This window comes from Agelaius phoeniceus, chromosome 7 (genome assembly GCF_051311805.1).
Source record: "Agelaius phoeniceus isolate bAgePho1 chromosome 7, bAgePho1.hap1, whole genome shotgun sequence".
NCBI lineage: Eukaryota > Metazoa > Chordata > Aves > Passeriformes > Icteridae > Agelaius > Agelaius phoeniceus.
The window spans coordinates 10566855-10583700 of NC_135271.1; the positions used below are offsets into that span (position 1 = coordinate 10566855).

Here is a 16846-nt window from a genome sequence, read left to right on the forward strand (position 1 = left end):
GATGGCGGCGCAGGGGCCTGGCGGCCGCTGTGCCCCGTCGCTGCCGCTGCTGCTTGGCCTGGCCGCGCTCGCCCTCCCGCCGTCGCTCGCCGCCGCCTCCGAGCCGCCGCCCGCCGCCCTCCGCGCTGGCCACGCTGCCTCCTCGCTTCCCGCCGCCGCTGCCGCCTTGCGCACCAGGTGAGCAGCGGCGGCCCCGCCGCGTCCGATCCCGGGCCAGTCCTGCCCCCCCGAGATCTCCCCCGCCGTGCGGTGTTCCTGCCGTGTCTCGGCCATTAGCTCGTAAAGGGCCTCCTTCGCCTACTGGTGCTTTTTTGGGTCGTTTTTGTAAGGTGTCATCTCAGCTGTCCGAGAGCTGTGGTCTGTAGAATATCCTGTGTTGTAACGAACCCCACAGGGATTATCTAGCTCCCAGATGCATTCTTATCCACTCCTTCTCCGGAGCGCGCCCTCCTGCCTTTGTGTCCAGCTTACAAGAGTTAGCCTGGGTTATATGCCCGTGGTTTCACCATTTTCACCACGCACTCCATGTTACCCTCAGGATGAGCAAGGTTCTTCACTCCTTGACCCACTGCAAGAAAGGCTCCTTTCATGTGCCATCTTGCCAGGAGACCCTAGTGGCCCCTCCAGCCCCTGCAGCACATACTGCTCTGGCTTCCCATACTTCTTCCCCTTCCGAGTACCACAAATTCAAAAAGAGGAACAACTTTCTTCCCAAGTTTCATCACAGGATTGTAGGGTAAAAAAGAAAAACGTGTAATAGCCTCAACGTGGTCCCAGAAAAAATGGTATTCCTTTGTTCTCCCCAGATACCTTTTATATGATGTAAACCCCCCTGAAGGGTTCAACCTTCGCAGAGATGTCTACGTTCGCATTGCTTCCCTTCTAAAGACCCTGCGGAAAAGTGAAAACTGGGTGTTGGTTCTGCCTCCCTGGGGACGTCTTTATCACTGGCAGAGCCCTGATATCCTCCAGGTCCGGATCGCTTGGTCTGAGTTCTTTGATATCCCAAGCCTCAACAAGAACATCCCTGTCATTGAATATGAGCAGTTCCTTGCAGGTGAGGTATAGGATCATGCAATCTACAATTAATTAAATATTTGACATGGTTTCTTAAGAGGTTTGTCCTTATAGGGGCTTTTATCCTTTTATGTAAAAAAAATCATAGAGGTGGCAAGAGGAGGGATGAGAAGGAGGTTTGCTAAGCTACACAGCCACTACGATGGAATAACCCAATTACTTGGCAGCCTTGTTTGATGTAGCACTGCTGCCCCCTTGAGTTTTGGGACCCTCGAAGATAAACAATTAATACCTGTGGTTAAAATCGCCTGTCGTATTTCTGTGTAGTTTTGACCATAATGACAAGACCATAAGGAGAGAGGCAGCTTCTTGAAATACAGACAAAGCCACCTTTTTCCTGCATATGGTGGTTGGACAGTAAAAGTTGTAAAGCAGGTTCTTCCCTTAACTTACTTTTTCATCGTTGATATTGCGCATACTTGAAATATCCCTTGCTCTTTGTGCCTAAGAGAAAGGCTTTCCATAAGAAAGTGAAGTTGGTTCCTTTAGGATTTAATGCCATGTTGAGCTAATCACCAAATGTTTGATTGGTGAACACTGCACACTGACATGTTCAGCAAAGGAAATAAAGGCCACCAAATGTCACACTGCTGCAAAGAGCTCTGAAGGGAAAGCTGTTCCCTGCCTGCCAAGAAAATGCTTGTAGAGACCCCGAACTTTAGGAGAAGAAGGGCTTGTACTTGGCATTTTCTTGGAGGCACTCCTCCTGTGGCAGCTGCTTACAGCACTGAAAACCTGTGTGCTTTACCCAGTACAGTGGTGTGTTTTACCCTCAGTGACAGTGATTCTGTTGCATTTGGCACATTAAATCACACAAACCTGGGTGGGATAGCAGGTGATCACATTGCCTGACCCTTTTAGCTTTTCTGGCTCTCACAGAACTTCTTTTCCTTCTTTATAGGGAAAACAGAGAAGAGAGAGTAGTGTAATATTAGCATTTCTAGCAGATTTTTAACTGCAACTGATGCTTGTTCATACCTTTATGGTGTGGGTTTTAATGCTTACAAATCCTTTGCTTTGCCTTCTGTTCAGAGTCAGGTGGGCCCTTTATTGAACAGGTTTATGTGCTACAAGGCTATGCAGAAGGATGGAAAGAAGGAACATGGGAAGAAAAAATAGATGAAAAACCATGCATTGATCAGCTGATGTACTCCAAAGACAAACATGGCTACTACAGGTAACATCAAGCATTCCTTCTGGTCTTTTCAGTTGTATTCAGAGAGATATTTGCCTACTGTAGATACCTGGGTGCTCAGAGTTCACTTTGTTTTTAAAAAGCCCGTGAATAGTAAAACATTGTATTGATATGAGAAGATCTAATTCTAGAAAGTTGTTGCTACATTGAAAAGCAGCATAAAGGAGGTGGCTGGTTTATTTGTATCATATGTAGCTTTTTAAGATTTTTTGTTCTGTATATGGCATTAATTTAAAATGCAAGCCTGTGAACCAATCCTTTGTGTTCCCATTTTAGGGGCTGGTTCTGGGGTTATGAGGAAACACGAGGCCTAAATGCCTCTTGCTTGTCTGTCCAAGGATCTGCCTCTATTCTGGCTCCCATGCTTCTGAAGAACACTTCAGCAGAGTGAGTTGCCTTGTATAGCTACGTATTGTTGTATAATTGTTGTACAACCCCTTTGCTAGGTGGGAAGAGCAGGGGGAACTTAAAGGGTTGTCCACTGTTGAGATACTTCACCACTGAATTATTGTACCCTGTTAAAATAATAAAAAAGAAATTTACAGTGCAAGAAACACTTAACTGTAAGTTTAGTTAAAGATTGCAGTGCTCAAACCTAAGACCAAGTAGCCTTGAGCTCCTTTTTATTCCTTCTCAGGCAGCTTTTGTGACTCATACCTCCAAGGTATCATCAAATAATCCCCTAGATCATGCAGTGTAAGAGATGCTAAACCATCAGCTGTTCCATATTCTACTCCGCCGCACATGTAACTTTACATCTCTGGCACATTCCCCCTCAGCAGTCTCCTCTGCAGTCCTGGAAGAGTCCTGGCTCCATTAGTTGCTCTCCATGTGAAAGCCATTCCATGCCTTTGGTTGTCACCACTGCCAATCTCCAAACCTTATGGAACCAGTTCAGCAGGATCCTGCACACTGTGTGTGGGTAAACCTGTTACATTGCAGTACAAATGGCATGTTCTGTAAAGTGCTCTCTTCTTTTCCTGCTAATTCTTGAGACACAGGTTCCTTATTTTGACCTCTGAGTGTTACCTTGATGTTGGCATCAAACTGTCCTCATTCCGGACCATCAAGACCTTTAATTATTAGATGAAGCCAGGTTTTGTTGGTTTTTTTTTACTACACTCACTCCTATGTTAGATTTCATCTGCCACTTCATTGGCCAGTGATCAGACTTCTCTTAATTCTTCATAGTTGGCCTTAGCTGCTCTGAGGAATTTAAAATAATTAAGCTGTGTCATCTACTTCCATGCCCTTCTGTAGGTTGTTTAGGAATATGGTGAAGAGACCATCCACCTGTCACCTCCATCTGCAATGAGAACCATGCATTTATCCCTGTCTCTAAACTTTTTTTTTTTTTAAATCCATGCAAGAACCTTTCTGTGCCAAGTTTTACGAAAACTTTTAATGAAGGCTGTCAGGAAATCTTGTTAGGCAACGTTCAGTGAGATGCCCCTTATCTTCATGTGTGCCAGTGTCTTCAAACTACTATGATTGTTCAGAGCTCTGATCTCCCATATTGCCCTTCTGAGTGGGCAACCAGTTGCGTGGCCCTAGGACTGGATTTTTACCCCTCAAGTGTGGTCACTTCAAGGAAACTTTTCAATGCGTTTCAATTAGTAACCTCAATCACCTCCAATCATTCTGTTAGGTGTAGTGCTGCTTCTTCACCAGCACAATCTAGTCTGTTTTCAGGTGATTTAGGGCCTTCCGTGCAGGTGTCCAGCTGATGATCAGCAGTGGTAATCCAAAGTTGATTGGTTATTTGCTTCCTCTCTTTTTAGTAGAAGGAGATGCAGATAATGATCTTGATCCCTTTTAGCAGAAGCATTTCTCTGTGTGTTTTCTTATCAGTGTGCTCACAAACTAAATCTACATCTCTTATGCTCTGGAATACTTGAAGCTCTCAAAATCTCTTCTCCTAGAACTTTGATAGTGCAGTTATGTTTCCAGTACACAATCCTGAACTGTGTTTATTTGTGAGAAGGGCAAGCTGCTGTCTACTACCACACATTTTGGTAATGTCTCTGTGTTCTTTGATCTGTTGTTTTACTGTAGGACGTTTTATTCTACATGTGGAAAACACCTTCTCTGGGTTTGTTTTCATGATCTTCTGCTTGCTCCCAGAGGCTGTCGTGTGCTCTGAGGCTGAGCATTATCACCACACAGGTCACTTGTCCCCTTTGGATCACTCTCCCTGTTAGAAATCTAATGTCTCCTATAGCAACTATTACAAAGACTGTGAGGGGTGGTTAATGCTTGTTAGTGTTTAACTTTCAGAGTCAGGATACCATTTATTAGGGAAGAGAGCAGGCACAGGGAGTGACATGGTTCCCTTCTCTCCCTAGCAGACTGTGGGTCACAATTTGCCTTGTAGAGAACTAGTATTTGCCTCCTAGGAGCCTCATTCCCAGGAGCCTGTCCCTCATTCCCCGTGTTCCTTTAGCAAACAGACTATAGTCTGTGCTTTATCTTAGCAAATGTGTAAAGAAACGTCATAATGTAAATTCTATTCCTAAGGGAACTGCACTCAGTTTTACAATTTTCAATAGGTCAGTGATGTTAGACAGAGCTGAAAACCTTCTTCATGACCACTACGGAGGGAAAGATTATTGGAATGTGAGTATTTTACAGATAGCTTCTCTAGACTTTTTCCCTGGCTCTGCTAAAAATTGAGTAACCAATGTGTGCTTCAGTTTTGCCTTGGGTTTCTTGTCTTGAAAGTCACTTGTGCTTTCTGTTTCAGCAATGTGTGTTAACATAGTTTTCAGGCTGCTGTGGATTAATGTGACACAGGAATTTGCCCTTCTGTCTTGTGCCTAAAGGCCTAGTGCTGCAGGTCATGGTGATTAAAAGGACCTCCCCTATATAACACATTTACAATCAGAAGGGAGCAGTTTCTTATCTAGTCAACGTCAAGATCAGTCTTTTCAAAAGAATTCTGTAAAGTGATCATTATTGTCCCAAATCCCTCCCCACCTGCTTCAAAGGCAAAATTCCCATGGGTTTCAAGGCAAAGGTCTATGGTAAATAATTCCTTTCATAAAAGTTTTAAGAAAATGTTGAAGTTCAGACACAGGAAAATGGAGCATGCTATGGAGTGCTTGATATAGTTGAAATTCCTAAGAAAAACCGACTAACTGACATGATACTACAAAACAAATTACACAGGCCTCAGTCTTGTAAATATTGGGCTATTCCCTTGAGATGTGGCATGTTTCCAGAAGTGGACCAAACACTAGTTTGCTAGCCAAGAATTACTCCTTGAGAGTGACCTCTCAAAGAAAGAAATGCAACCATATTTGAGTACGACTTGTCCTGTAAAAGGAGACATGAAATCCACATGGCTCTATAGCACACATTTCTTAGCAGTGGCACTTTAAACATTGCCCCAGTGGTTTTGCCTGATGTCCAAACAAAAATTTTCTCACTGTAGCATGGGCCCAGGGCCTCTTCTCTTTTTCCCATGTTCCTCTGAGAAGCATCCCTCCCTTCTCTGTTTCTTCGCCGACAAAAAGGGAAAACTTGGGATTTCCGTAATTCTTTTGCCTGTTAATAAAAAGGCCGCTTGTGGCTGTGTGCAGTGGTAACTCCATCACAGAATCTTAGAGATTATTACTCACAGGTTAAGGAAATAATTCCTTTTTCGTCATTTTTCCACTGAATTTCCTAGGCGTGTCTGTGGCTAGATACGTAATATTTTTAAAGCAGGTTTTATTCTTAAAAGTGTTTAGCACACTAAAGTGTTTGCCCAGCTTTTGTTTCCAGAAGTGAGGTATATTGCTAGGGTGTTTAATTTGGTGTATCATGTGTTCTGTTGTGTAAATAACTGCAGTGTCCTCCCTATACCTGTGTATTGCAGGGGCAGATGAGTATGCTGGTTATAAATATGGTGATAATTAGAAATAAGGTATTAAAGCTTGGATAAAATCGTTGCTTAGAGTACTGCAGAAGTAACTGTATCCTGGAAGTGCTGTGTGTGTGAAACTGTCTCCACCTACTCATTTTTAGCTCTCCTTTTTCTGACTCAGTGTCTGCTCTTATTCCAACAGACCCGTCGGAGCATGGTGTTTGCTAAACACCTCCGTGTGGTGGGAGACAAGTTTAGGAAGAAATACCTTCAATCCACTGATGAGGCAGACAGGACTCAGTACAAGGAGGACTGGACACAGATGAAGGTAAAATCCTTAGCAGTCTGTTTCCCATAACAAATATTTTATTGGCTGTGTGCTGTAGGACATATTGGAAGGTACACGTGAGCAACGCCCTTCTGTTCACATCGAGGTGGACACACATGTTCCTCATGCACCTTCTTCTCCCCATGTGACACAAGCTAACAGAGTCTGTCGAGGTGTGCCTGACTGGTTCTGAAGGCCAGATCTTTGTTTTCCTCATTTCAGTAAAGGAAACTTGAATTTCTTCCTGTTTTCAGCACTACGTGTGGGTGTAAAGTTCAGCTGCGACCTGCCAGTTGAGGATTTATTTGGTGAAGGAGAGGAATTTTTGCTTACAAAGATTTGGCACTCCAGTTTCTCTTGCATGATGGTGGCCACCCAAGATCTAAATGTCGCAACAAGTGTCCCAAGTTACTTCCAGTCCATACTTGAAAATTTCTGTCTGCAACTAGAAGGATTCTGTGCCTTATACAGAGATGATTGCATTCTGGTTTTTCAGTGTGAACAGTGATGCTCTGAAGTTTTAAAGTTTCAATCTTTCTCTCTTAGGTTAAGACAGGCACAGCTCTAGGTGGCCCATACCTTGGGGTTCATCTCAGAAGGAGAGACTTTGTTTGGGGTCACAGAGAAGACGTGCCTTCCCTGCAAGGAGCAGTAAAGAAAATCCATAGCCTCTTGGAGACGCTTAAACTTGAGAAAGTTTTTGTAGCCACTGATGCTGTTGAGGAAGGTAGGCAGATCACAGTCACTTCAGGATTGGTAACTTCTGAGGAGTGCAGCAATTACCACTGGCTCCCCTCCCTCCCTACAATGCTGTGAATTTCGGCAACTGAATTTGTAAAACTTGTTGGTAGATTTTGGTGTCACTTGCTCTGTAACTGTTCACCTGGGATTTCCTTAAACAAACACATTTGACAGCAGTGACAGCAGTGAGTTGCTGTTCATAATGTAGAGATAAATTCATATCCTTCCTTTTTTAAGAGATTGAACTGCTCAAGAAACTGCTGCCTGAGATGGTGAGGTTTGAACCCTCTCGGGAGGAGCTGAAACTCTATAAGGATGGGGGCTTAGCTGTGATTGACCAGTGGATTTGCGCACATGCAAGGTAGCAAACCTGACTTTTATTCAGCACTGTCACAAAACTGAATATGATTTTTGTCCCAAGGTTGTTTACAAATAGTGTAAGACATTATATAATCAATTATATAACTGAGATGTGTATAGTAGATGTATAATGGTTATATTGTGTGTATATATACAATAATCTTATTATCATATCATTTCACTGAACAGTGAAGTTCATTGAACTGAAATCTAATTACTTGCATTTTAAAAACTTGCCCTCCCCTCACAAATCCTTTTTTGATTTTTTTTTCCACAGATATTTTATAGGCACCTCAGTTTCAACATTTTCCTTCCGAATCCATGAGGAAAGGGAGATCTTGGGATTTGATCCAAAAACAACTTACAACCGATTTTGTGGTGAAACAGAGAAAAACTGTGAGCAGCCAGCTCACTGGAAAATTGTATATTAAACACAGAGAAACACAAAGGTTTTGATACTGTTAGAGTTCAAAATTGTGAGGAAAAATCATGGGGAATTACCTGCTTTGGATCGATGTATGACCCAGTCCTGTATTCTCAGTTCCCGCTCCACTTCTAGCATGGGTATGACATGGGGTAGCTGTACAGCTCAGTGTCTCTGGACCTCACAGCATTCCCCACAGCTGCTGCACCTGGGTCCCCAGTATGTTCTGCGCTTGCTGCCATGTGGTCCCACATGCACCAAATGGGTTGCTACAGACCACAGGGGCCTTTCGGCTGCACAGCTGTGATGGGAAGCAGCAAAGCAATGCCCAGGATGCGGCAGTTCAACCCAGCCTTACCTGCTGGAGCATTTCTTACCTGTCCAGGTTCTCTCTGTGGGTCTGTGGTCATTTTTTAACTGCAGGGCTGGGGTCCTGGCCATGTCACCAGGAGTGCTCACCCTAGGAGCACTAGTCTCAACCCAGGGAGGAACTAAGCTGCCACGGGAATAAAAGTGGAGGGAGCTGCTCCCACTCTAACGGCCTGCAAGGCCAATCTCTTGGGGATTCATCTTTCATGTGAAGGCACATTGCCTAGCAAAGAAAGAGACAGGTACCTGGTGGATCAGGGCCAAGATTCCATTTTCCAGAGGCAGCTCTCTCCTCTGCCTTCTGCAGCACTGGCCAGGGGAGGGTGGGTGTGTTCAGCACTGCTGCTGGAAGGGGGAGCAGTGCTCGTGGCCCTCTCAGGAGGGTCCTGATTGCTTCAGGGCCTTTGCTTTTCCACTGTCCACAAAGGAAAGACATGCAGAAGGCAGAACCATCACCACAGCGCTGTACTCAGGAGTCCATCAGCCTTCCCCACAGTGAAGGTGGTTAAACCCTTCAACTACTCTACAAAACTCAGCACCACTGCAAAGAAGAGCAGCAGTTTATCCACAGGGGGCTTCTGACACATGTTGCCCATTATGTATCTGGAGGAATCCAAGTGTTTATTTTGTGTCTCTACGAGTGTGGCCAAAGCCACACACACAGAGCCATAACAAATTTTTGCATTGTACCAATAAAAACTAATAACATTATTTTTTAGACAATTGTTGGCGATAAAATGCAAAGAAAAAAATCTAAATATAAAAAAATCAAGATGCTGGTGCACACTGATACAGTGTTTCTGCTTTTGAGCTCAGTAGGTGTTTTTATTTCCTCCTTCCCTTCTTGTGTGAGCTCCCTTTAATTTTGTTACGTTTGCATTTTTGTCATCTATTTTTAGCTAAATAATACTGATAGTGTCAGTCATACAGTGCCCAGGATTCATCTCATAAGTCAGCCCTGCTGCTCAGGTCTCAGAATATCAGGGTGCAGCCCCTGGTGCTGGTGTTTCCAATTGCTGCAAAGTTTCAGGCAAGTGTTTAAAGTGTCCCCTTGCTGTTGGCTGGTGTCCAGCAGTGCCCCTTCATCACTATTGAGTCCCTTTCTGGTGGCCCAGGTTAGCCTAAACTTCTAACACTCTCTGGATTCATGGGACTGGGGATTCCAGCATGCACCACAGAGGATTTTTCAGGGAAATCCCTTGAGCCTCAAATCCATGTGAGTCCAAAGCAAATATCCCTGGGGGCTGAAGGCAACAGGATGCTTCACGAGAATTTTGAAGTATTCGATGTGTCTTAAATGTTAGGTTTGAATGAATGCCAGTTGTCCAGGATTGTGTGTTTGGAGTTGCTGGTTGAGGGATGGCCGGGTTTGGATTTGGATTTGTAGGCACCAAGAGCTCCTTGCGTCAGGTTTCGGTTTGGATTTGTGGGACTTGTTGGAGAAAAGAAGGAAATGGAAATGCACAGCTCATTCTTGGAGAAATTATCAGGATGGGAGAAAAGAGGGTGTGGAACTGCTGGGAGCTCCTGGAGTGAGGGAGAGGATCCAAAGATGGGAAGCAAAAGCTGTGAAACAAAGCCCAAAAAGTGGCAGGGCAGTGAGGGGACCATGGGGGAAAGAGAGAAAGAATCCCTGCTCCAGGAATCCAGCAGGGGCCAGGGAAGGATCATTTTCCATCCACTGGCTCTTGGTGGAATCCTAATAATGAAGGTTAAAGAAAATGGTTCATTTGTTATTAGGTTTGGAATGAAAGGTGCCGTTCCAGAGGGGAATATTCACTTGTTAAAATTCTGTTGGATAAAGGAAGAGAGGGAGGAAGTAGATAGGGGGTGAACAGGTGGCTTTCTGGTGGATACAGGGAAAGACATAGGAAGGCGCTTTTATGTAAAATGCACCTCACGGGTACCATCAGGAAAAGCCAAAACTGCCCTTTTTTCCAAGCTCTGATATTCCAGAGGAGTAAACAGTGGTTAGCACATCTATTCCTATGTTCCTTGTATGCCCAGTGCTTTGTTGGGAAGAGATGATATTAGGAAATTAACAAATCCAGGGATGTAATTCCTGATAGTAAAGCCCTGCAAGCCCAGGTTTTCATATTCTTCCAGCACCCAAAGGCAACAGAGGGAATCCTGGAGGAAGTGGAAAATGCTGTCACTTCATTGATGGAACTCCAGGACATTAACAGCAGCAGAAGCTGTAAGAACAAAGTTGGAACCAGACTCCAGCTGGATAAGGCAGACACCAAATCCTTTGGAATTAGAACTGGGCAGGGGTGAGAAGAACTAATAGCTAAATTTGTACCCCCATGGATTCCTGAGCAGGGTCTCAGCAGGGAAGACTGGAGGGATGCTCCACAAGAAAGTCCAAACTGGGGACTGTTCCCAGATGGGAGCAGCGAGCCTTGGAATTGCCTGAAGGGAAGAAAGAAGGATCCTTTCAGCACAAGCATCAGCTGTCAAACGTGGTGATGTTATCAGACAATTCCTCAGGAGTGTTTAGTTCCCAAGCCAAGTCAATCTCCTGCCTTGTGAAGCTCAGAAATCTTGGAAGAACCCAACTAATGTAGGGAATGGACTGGCAGATAAAACTGCTGGGGAATGGTAGGGAAAATCATCCTAACAGAGGGCCTCCTTTTATACAGGAATGGTGCAAAAATTATCCAAAAGAACAGGAGTCAAATGGGATTTACAGATTCCTTGGAGACCACAATCCAGTGGGAAGGCTGAGAGAAGGGAACAAAGCCTGCAAATGAGCCATATCTGCCAAACACCTCAAATGGCCACATCCTGGCATTGAGGAATTCAGCCAAGCTCCAAGCAAAAGGTGAGCCCCTATGGAATCCTTAATGGAAGACTATCCAACTGTGACTCTTCCATGGAGAATGCCATGGGATAAGTTATCCCAGTTTCAGAGAATATGTAATTTCCTTGGGAAAACCGCTTTGATCATGGCCTAACTTTATTGTTTGAGCCTCAGCAGTCACCTGGAATATCCAAGTCCAATTCTCCCCAGCAGGGAGATTGTCCAGACATGGAGAATTTCTGAGAGAGCCCCGGAGAAGAAAGAGGCCTCCAGCTTTGTTGGTGTGTCATAACCCATCCTGTCTGCCACTCCTGTTTGATCCCAGTGGATTTGTCCTCTTGGCTTCAACCTCAGCAGCACTAACTGCTTGGAATTAAGCACCCTTTGGGACTTCTTTTCCATCTGTCTTGGTTTGGAAAGACAGGTGTCTGCTAAGGAAGGCAGGAGACTCCCCTGAAATGGAAAATGTAAACCCCCTCCCTCCAAACTGTTATAAATTTAAAATTAAGGGGCTCTCAGGCAAAGATATGGGAGTAGGAATAATAATTCTTTATTAGAGAAGAAAATAAAAATGAAATAAAAAATGCAGTAATACAGAACAACACTGACAGAGTCAGAATATGACCTGACACCCTGTTGCTCAGGGTGTTGGTAGCAGTGCAATTGAAATGGTGGCTGCAGTTCTCCTGGAGTGTCAGGTGGGATTCTTGTTGAAGCAGTGATCCTGTAAGAAGGGTGTAGTCTTCCTCTGAAGATCCAGTGGTGGTGTAGATGGGCCTGGTCTTCCTCTGAGAATCCAGTGGGAAAAGCCCAACTGTGGTGTTCCAAATCTCAGATTATATCCAGGAAGGAATGTTTGGCTCCTCCCTCTGGGCGGAGCTTCTCACAATGGAATTATGTAATTTTATCAGCCATGCAGTGACACTCACTGGCCCATTAACAGAAAATACCTCCTGGAGGTTGTGGAAGAGATAAAGAAAACTGCCCAATTAACAGAAGATAACTGCCCCACCTCTAACAGATGGTGATAGAATACACACCCCCAGCTACATCTTCCAATCTAAAACACCATGGAACCTCTTTATCCTGCCCTTCAATTCTGTTGCATACAGAGGGAAAGCCCAAGACTCCATTATTTCCCCTCTCCCCTTCACTTTGCCTCCCCTTTTCCTGTGAGCTTTCAGCTATCCAAGCTTGGATGTGAATTAGGCAGAGCCCCCTGGAAGCTCAGTTCGAGGTGGGATTAGAGCAGTGCTGGAACCACCATGTATTCTCCCAAGGTTTGGTGTGAGGAGCTCCATCTTGGGATGGGTTGGGATTTTGTGCTGTTACGGGGTTTTTTTCTCTTTGCTTTTTGGGGCACCTCAAAGAAAGAGCTGAAAATCAAACCAACTGAAGGGGATCCCCAAATTCCTTTCCAGACCTTCAGAGGAAGCACAAATCCACGTGGAGCTGAGGAAAGTGGGAATAATTGAGACTCAGGACTCTGCACTTGATTCTTTTAAGGTGTTTGGAGGTGCAGGAAATGTCAAATCCCAAAGGAATTCTGTGTCTGTAACATCAAGTGCAACCCCTTTAAAGCAAAGTCCTCTGAATGGGGTTTTCCCAAGGATAAATGCAGATGGGACATGGAAAAGCCTCAGTGAGGATTTCCAGCCTTGACTCCACGGCTTTTGGAAAAGCTTAGTAGCCAAACAATATCAAATTTCTATCAGATTTGTATCAAATTTGGTGTTTAAATCTCGGACTGCTCAATTCCCTGGGTGGGAAAGTCCTTGAAGTAGCCAAGCTGATGCATTCTTGAGAATTCCAAGAGTTGTGATTCTTATGCAATATTATGATTCTTAATGCAATATTTAAATAGTTTATGATTCTTAATACAATATTTAAATAGTTACTATTGAGTTGAGACAGTATCAAGTGTATTTGTTAGAGTGGCAGAAATGTTTTTTCACCTGGACGTGTGTTGGGATAACCAACACTCCTTATATCAGAATGAACTAGTCTTCCTTCTTTTCCCTTTTTTTCTTTCTAGATTGTGGATCATTGTGGGGGGAGAATATTTGGGATAAAGAATTGAAAGGCACAAGGGAAGCTTCATGTTCCCAAGGGAATGCTTTAGGTACCACATGCAGCTTCTGAACCTCATGGATAATCCCAGCTCCCACAGAAACCTTCCAAAGCTGGAAGGGACAAGGAAGAAAATTCCAGGAGCAATGGGAAGTGCTTTCTCCTGGGTCTGGATAGCATTGAGGTCAGAAAGAGTTCTAAATATTCTTTGTGCCTCTCCTATTGCCAGCCCAGGACTAAGTCAGTGTTCCCAGAGTGGCTGCAGTTCCCTGTGTGTGGAGGGAGGAGGTCCATGCTGGAGAGTGGAAGAAAGGTCCCTGCTGGTTGCTGTGTCCTTGGTGGGCAGAGAGCTCTGGCCTTGGCCAGATGGGCTGGTGAGTATTGAATCAATCCTGCCTCCTTTTGAACGAGTTGTAATGAGTCATCAGCAAGGACCACTTTCAGCCAGCTTTATTTCAGTTTCTTTTTCACAAGTTTCTGATTGTTTTGACCTGACATTGCAAAACCCTTAAGTTTGCTAAATTAACCCCGAAAAGGTTCAACAAATCAGTGCTGAGGGAATTGGCGACTGGATAGCTGGGATCTTATGGCCCTTTGAGGCCACATTGGGTTCACCCCGATTTTGGTGCTGAGGGAAAATCCAAGTTAAGACTGATCAAAATAGGAAGCAGTTCTTTCATCAAAGTCAGTTTTACAAACTTTTGTTCAGGATCTAAAAATGATGGGAATACCCTTGGCAGAAAAGTGCCTGTGAGGCAAAGCAGGCTTAAAATGCCTGTGAGAAGGAAATCCAAGAGAAATGGCTGCTGGCTCCATGACATCCTGGCTTGCCAGGCAGGTTTTGTACTGGATTGCAAGGCAGTTTTCCTGCCTCTTCCAGGAGTGGCATCCCACTGGAAAGGGGAGAGGAAAAAATTCCCCTTCCTCTTCAGCACAGCCCTGGACCAGGAGTAGCTTGCCCTTATCCCAGTTGAACAACTGACTTGTGGGACCTAGGATGAGAATGGTTCTGCTAAAATTGGGGAAACAACACTAGAAGAAAAATGAGCTTCCTGGAATAAAAACACTGGGAAAGAGCACTTTTCTATTTGATTTGGTGTCACCTCTCCTTTTCTATGACTAAAACTCCATGGTGAGCAATCTGAGCCAAAAGATGAAGTGCAGGAGTCTTTGATGCCACAGTGGGCTTAACTTCCCTTTTCTCCTCTCTTTGAGGACAGGAAGAACCACTGAACTTGTCCTCTCCTTGCCAAGAGCTTTGGTGTTTGAGCAGCCAAACCCAACCTGGTCCTGCCCATGGTGTGGTTAAGTTACAGGTTCCTCTTCTCCTCTCTGCAGTGATGACCTGTGTAAGAAATGCCATTTCCAGCAGCCTGGTAAAAGGCTGTAAAAGGGGAGTAGGGAAGAGGAAATATGGTGCCAGAGCTGTGTCCCACCAGGTTGTGTTTCCTTCCCTCCAAGGACAGAGAGTCACTGGGCCGAGATGAGATTGCTGTGAGTGCTTAGGTGAGCAATCCAGGGAACAGAAAGCTTGGAATTGCAACTGCTGCTGGAACCAGTGCCTTCGGTCTGCTTTAGGTTGCAAAGATCAGGTCCTACAGTCCCAGAGTGATTGAGGGAGAAAAAGGAACTTGTGTAATTCATGTCAAAGCTTCTGTTCTTCCTCATGCAGTCTTTAAATGCTGCACTCTGAATGACTGTCCAATATCTTTCTGACAAGACTTGTCAGAGATTTAGATGGAGGAGTTGAATTTGGGTCCATTCACTACCAAATCTTGCCAAGCCTGAAGACCTGAGGTGATGACTGCTCTCAACAAAGGTTCTTTATTAATCCTCTGTCAGATTTCCCTCAGCGCTGGGTGGGAAAGGTGAGGGTTTGGATCAGGAATTCTGCAAGCAGGGCTTGTGTGACCCTTGGCTTCCTGTGTGTGTGTCAGTGAGCCAAAATCAGGAGCAAAGGTTCGTTTGGTTTTAAGAACTTCAAGTAACTTCAAAACAAAATAAATAAAAATTTTCTTTTTTTTTTTTTTAATTTTAGATGCTGGAACTGCCTTTCTGGATGTGTGCTGAGCTCTCGCTGCTGTGAACTGTGTGGCCTTAATTGCTGCAGGGTTCTATTCTTCTCACAGAGAAATTGGAAATATTTATTAATTAGAGTACAGAGATGTTTTCTGAAACCTTTCCCTTTTTTCTGCCTTTTAATGGTAGATCTTCTCTTTCTGCCTCTGAATTTATGGTGATTCTCAGATTTCATTTACTGGCCCAAATTCCTTGCAACTCCTGGGGCAGAGAGAAGATTTTCCTGTTGCCGAGGTTCAGTGGGAAAATGATACTGTGTGTCGCACCTCCTTCATACATTGAACTGCTCTTTTTATCTTAGAGCATAGATTTAGTTGATTATTTTCAACAGAATGTGGCAGGCTGAACTCACCTGAATTACTAAACCATGCTTTAGATAGCTGAGGTTTTTAAAGAAAAAAAAAAAAAAAGGTAACAACAGGCTTTTCATGTGGGCTTTATTGGTATTGCTCCTTAACCGAGCCATACCTTTAAGGAATGACATGGGCGCATTCTAGAAACAGTGTTTCTAGTCGCGCTATTGTTATAGATGGATAATAAGATAATTGGCTCTCGTGATTAAAAGATAACTATTGTGTGAATATTAAGAAAAGCTTTAAGTGATGTATGTATAGTTATGTTGTTGTAGTTTAGATGTCCTCTGTTCTCCCCATAATTCCCTTTTCCCCCCTGTATTGTTGCCATAAGACAGCGGGGGTTGTCTAGGACAGGTACAAAGAAGGCTGCACATGTGTCCCTTGCATGGGGCAGTTGGGAATGGAAAAGCTTGGTGCTTAGGGGGTGAGGCATGGCAATACCTGACCTCCAATCCAGTTACAAAGGAGTCTCCACCGATAAATGGCAAAGAAGAGCTGACTGACAGACTTTGGGAGGGGCCAGGGCTGGCTGATGCAACCCCCAGGGGTATAAAAGACTGAGCATCCATCCTGAAGACAAACCAGCCAAGCGGTATCCATGAGGGCAGTTCCCAGCACTGCAAATTTTTCCTTATGTAGTCCTTTGTTATATTTTTGTTAAGGTTTAATAAACCTTTTTAAATTTTCAAATTGAGCAGTTGTTTCTCACACTATTAAACAATGCGTGACTGTGTAGACCAAGATGAGAAGTAAATATAAACAATGTTTAGAAGCACAATAAACAGCTTTTGCTTGATTCATATGGAATCATGCAGAGTCCTTTATCTTCCCTCCTCAGTGTAACATACCCTACAGCTGTTGTATTTAGTGAGGTATACAATCTCTTTTAAAGTACTATTTTCTAAACCAATTTAAGGTTATTAAAGGAAACATTCTATGTCTTGGTTAGGTTTCACAGCTTACATTTAGAAAATGACACATCTCCGTGTTTGTAATGTCTTTTCTGGAGGTATTTGAGTAAAGTCATAAGTGAATTTCCACTCTAAGGCTCTCATAGGTGGTTTACTGTGTACATCTGGAGCTTTTGGATCTCTTTTGTGAAGGTTTCCCCCTTGGTCATGATGGATATATACAATATTAACACTATTCAGCTGCATTTGTAGAATCCTTTTGTAAAGTTAAAATATTGAAAATATA

At 44.0% G+C, this 16846-nt stretch overlaps 1 protein-coding gene across 6 annotated transcripts; it reads left to right on the forward strand.

The window, feature by feature from the left end:
* Position 1: 1 nt before the first annotated feature.
* On the forward strand, positions 2–16343 carry POFUT2 (protein O-fucosyltransferase 2). 6 transcript variants are annotated; one of them, XM_077180952.1, is made up of 12 exons: positions 2–177; positions 807–1057; positions 2110–2254; positions 2549–2659; positions 4822–4888; positions 6322–6447; positions 6994–7174; positions 7426–7549; positions 7826–7944; positions 10448–11165; positions 13444–13588; positions 15253–16343. In XM_077180952.1, the coding sequence occupies exons 1-10, from the start codon at positions 2–4 to the stop codon at positions 10522–10524; spliced, it is 1377 nt and encodes a 458-aa protein (XP_077037067.1). In that variant the 3' UTR covers positions 10525–11165; positions 13444–13588; positions 15253–16343. The 6 variants fall into 6 exon arrangements, with proteins under 6 accessions (XP_077037067.1, XP_077037068.1, XP_077037069.1 ...); XM_077180953.1 differs by having other exon boundaries at positions 7826–8112; positions 10448–13588; XM_077180954.1 differs by lacking the exon at positions 10448–11165 and having other exon boundaries at positions 7826–8112.
* The last annotated feature ends 503 nt before the right edge of the window (positions 16344–16846 follow it).

What these genes read in the sequence shown, in the direction of transcription:
- POFUT2 (XM_077180951.1), top strand. Translation starts at nt 2, where the DNA reads ATGGCGGCGCAGGGGCCTGGCGGCCGCTGTGCCCCGTCGCTGCCGCTG. An exon ending in ATATGAGCAGTTCCTTGCAG is followed by an intron (nt 1,058 to 2,109) that starts GTGAGGTATAGG and finishes CCTTCTGTTCAG; the next exon opens with AGTCAGGTGGGCCCTTTATT. An exon ending in TGGATTTGCGCACATGCAAG is followed by an intron (nt 7,550 to 7,825) that starts GTAGCAAACCTG and finishes TTTTTTCCACAG; the next exon opens with ATATTTTATAGGCACCTCAG.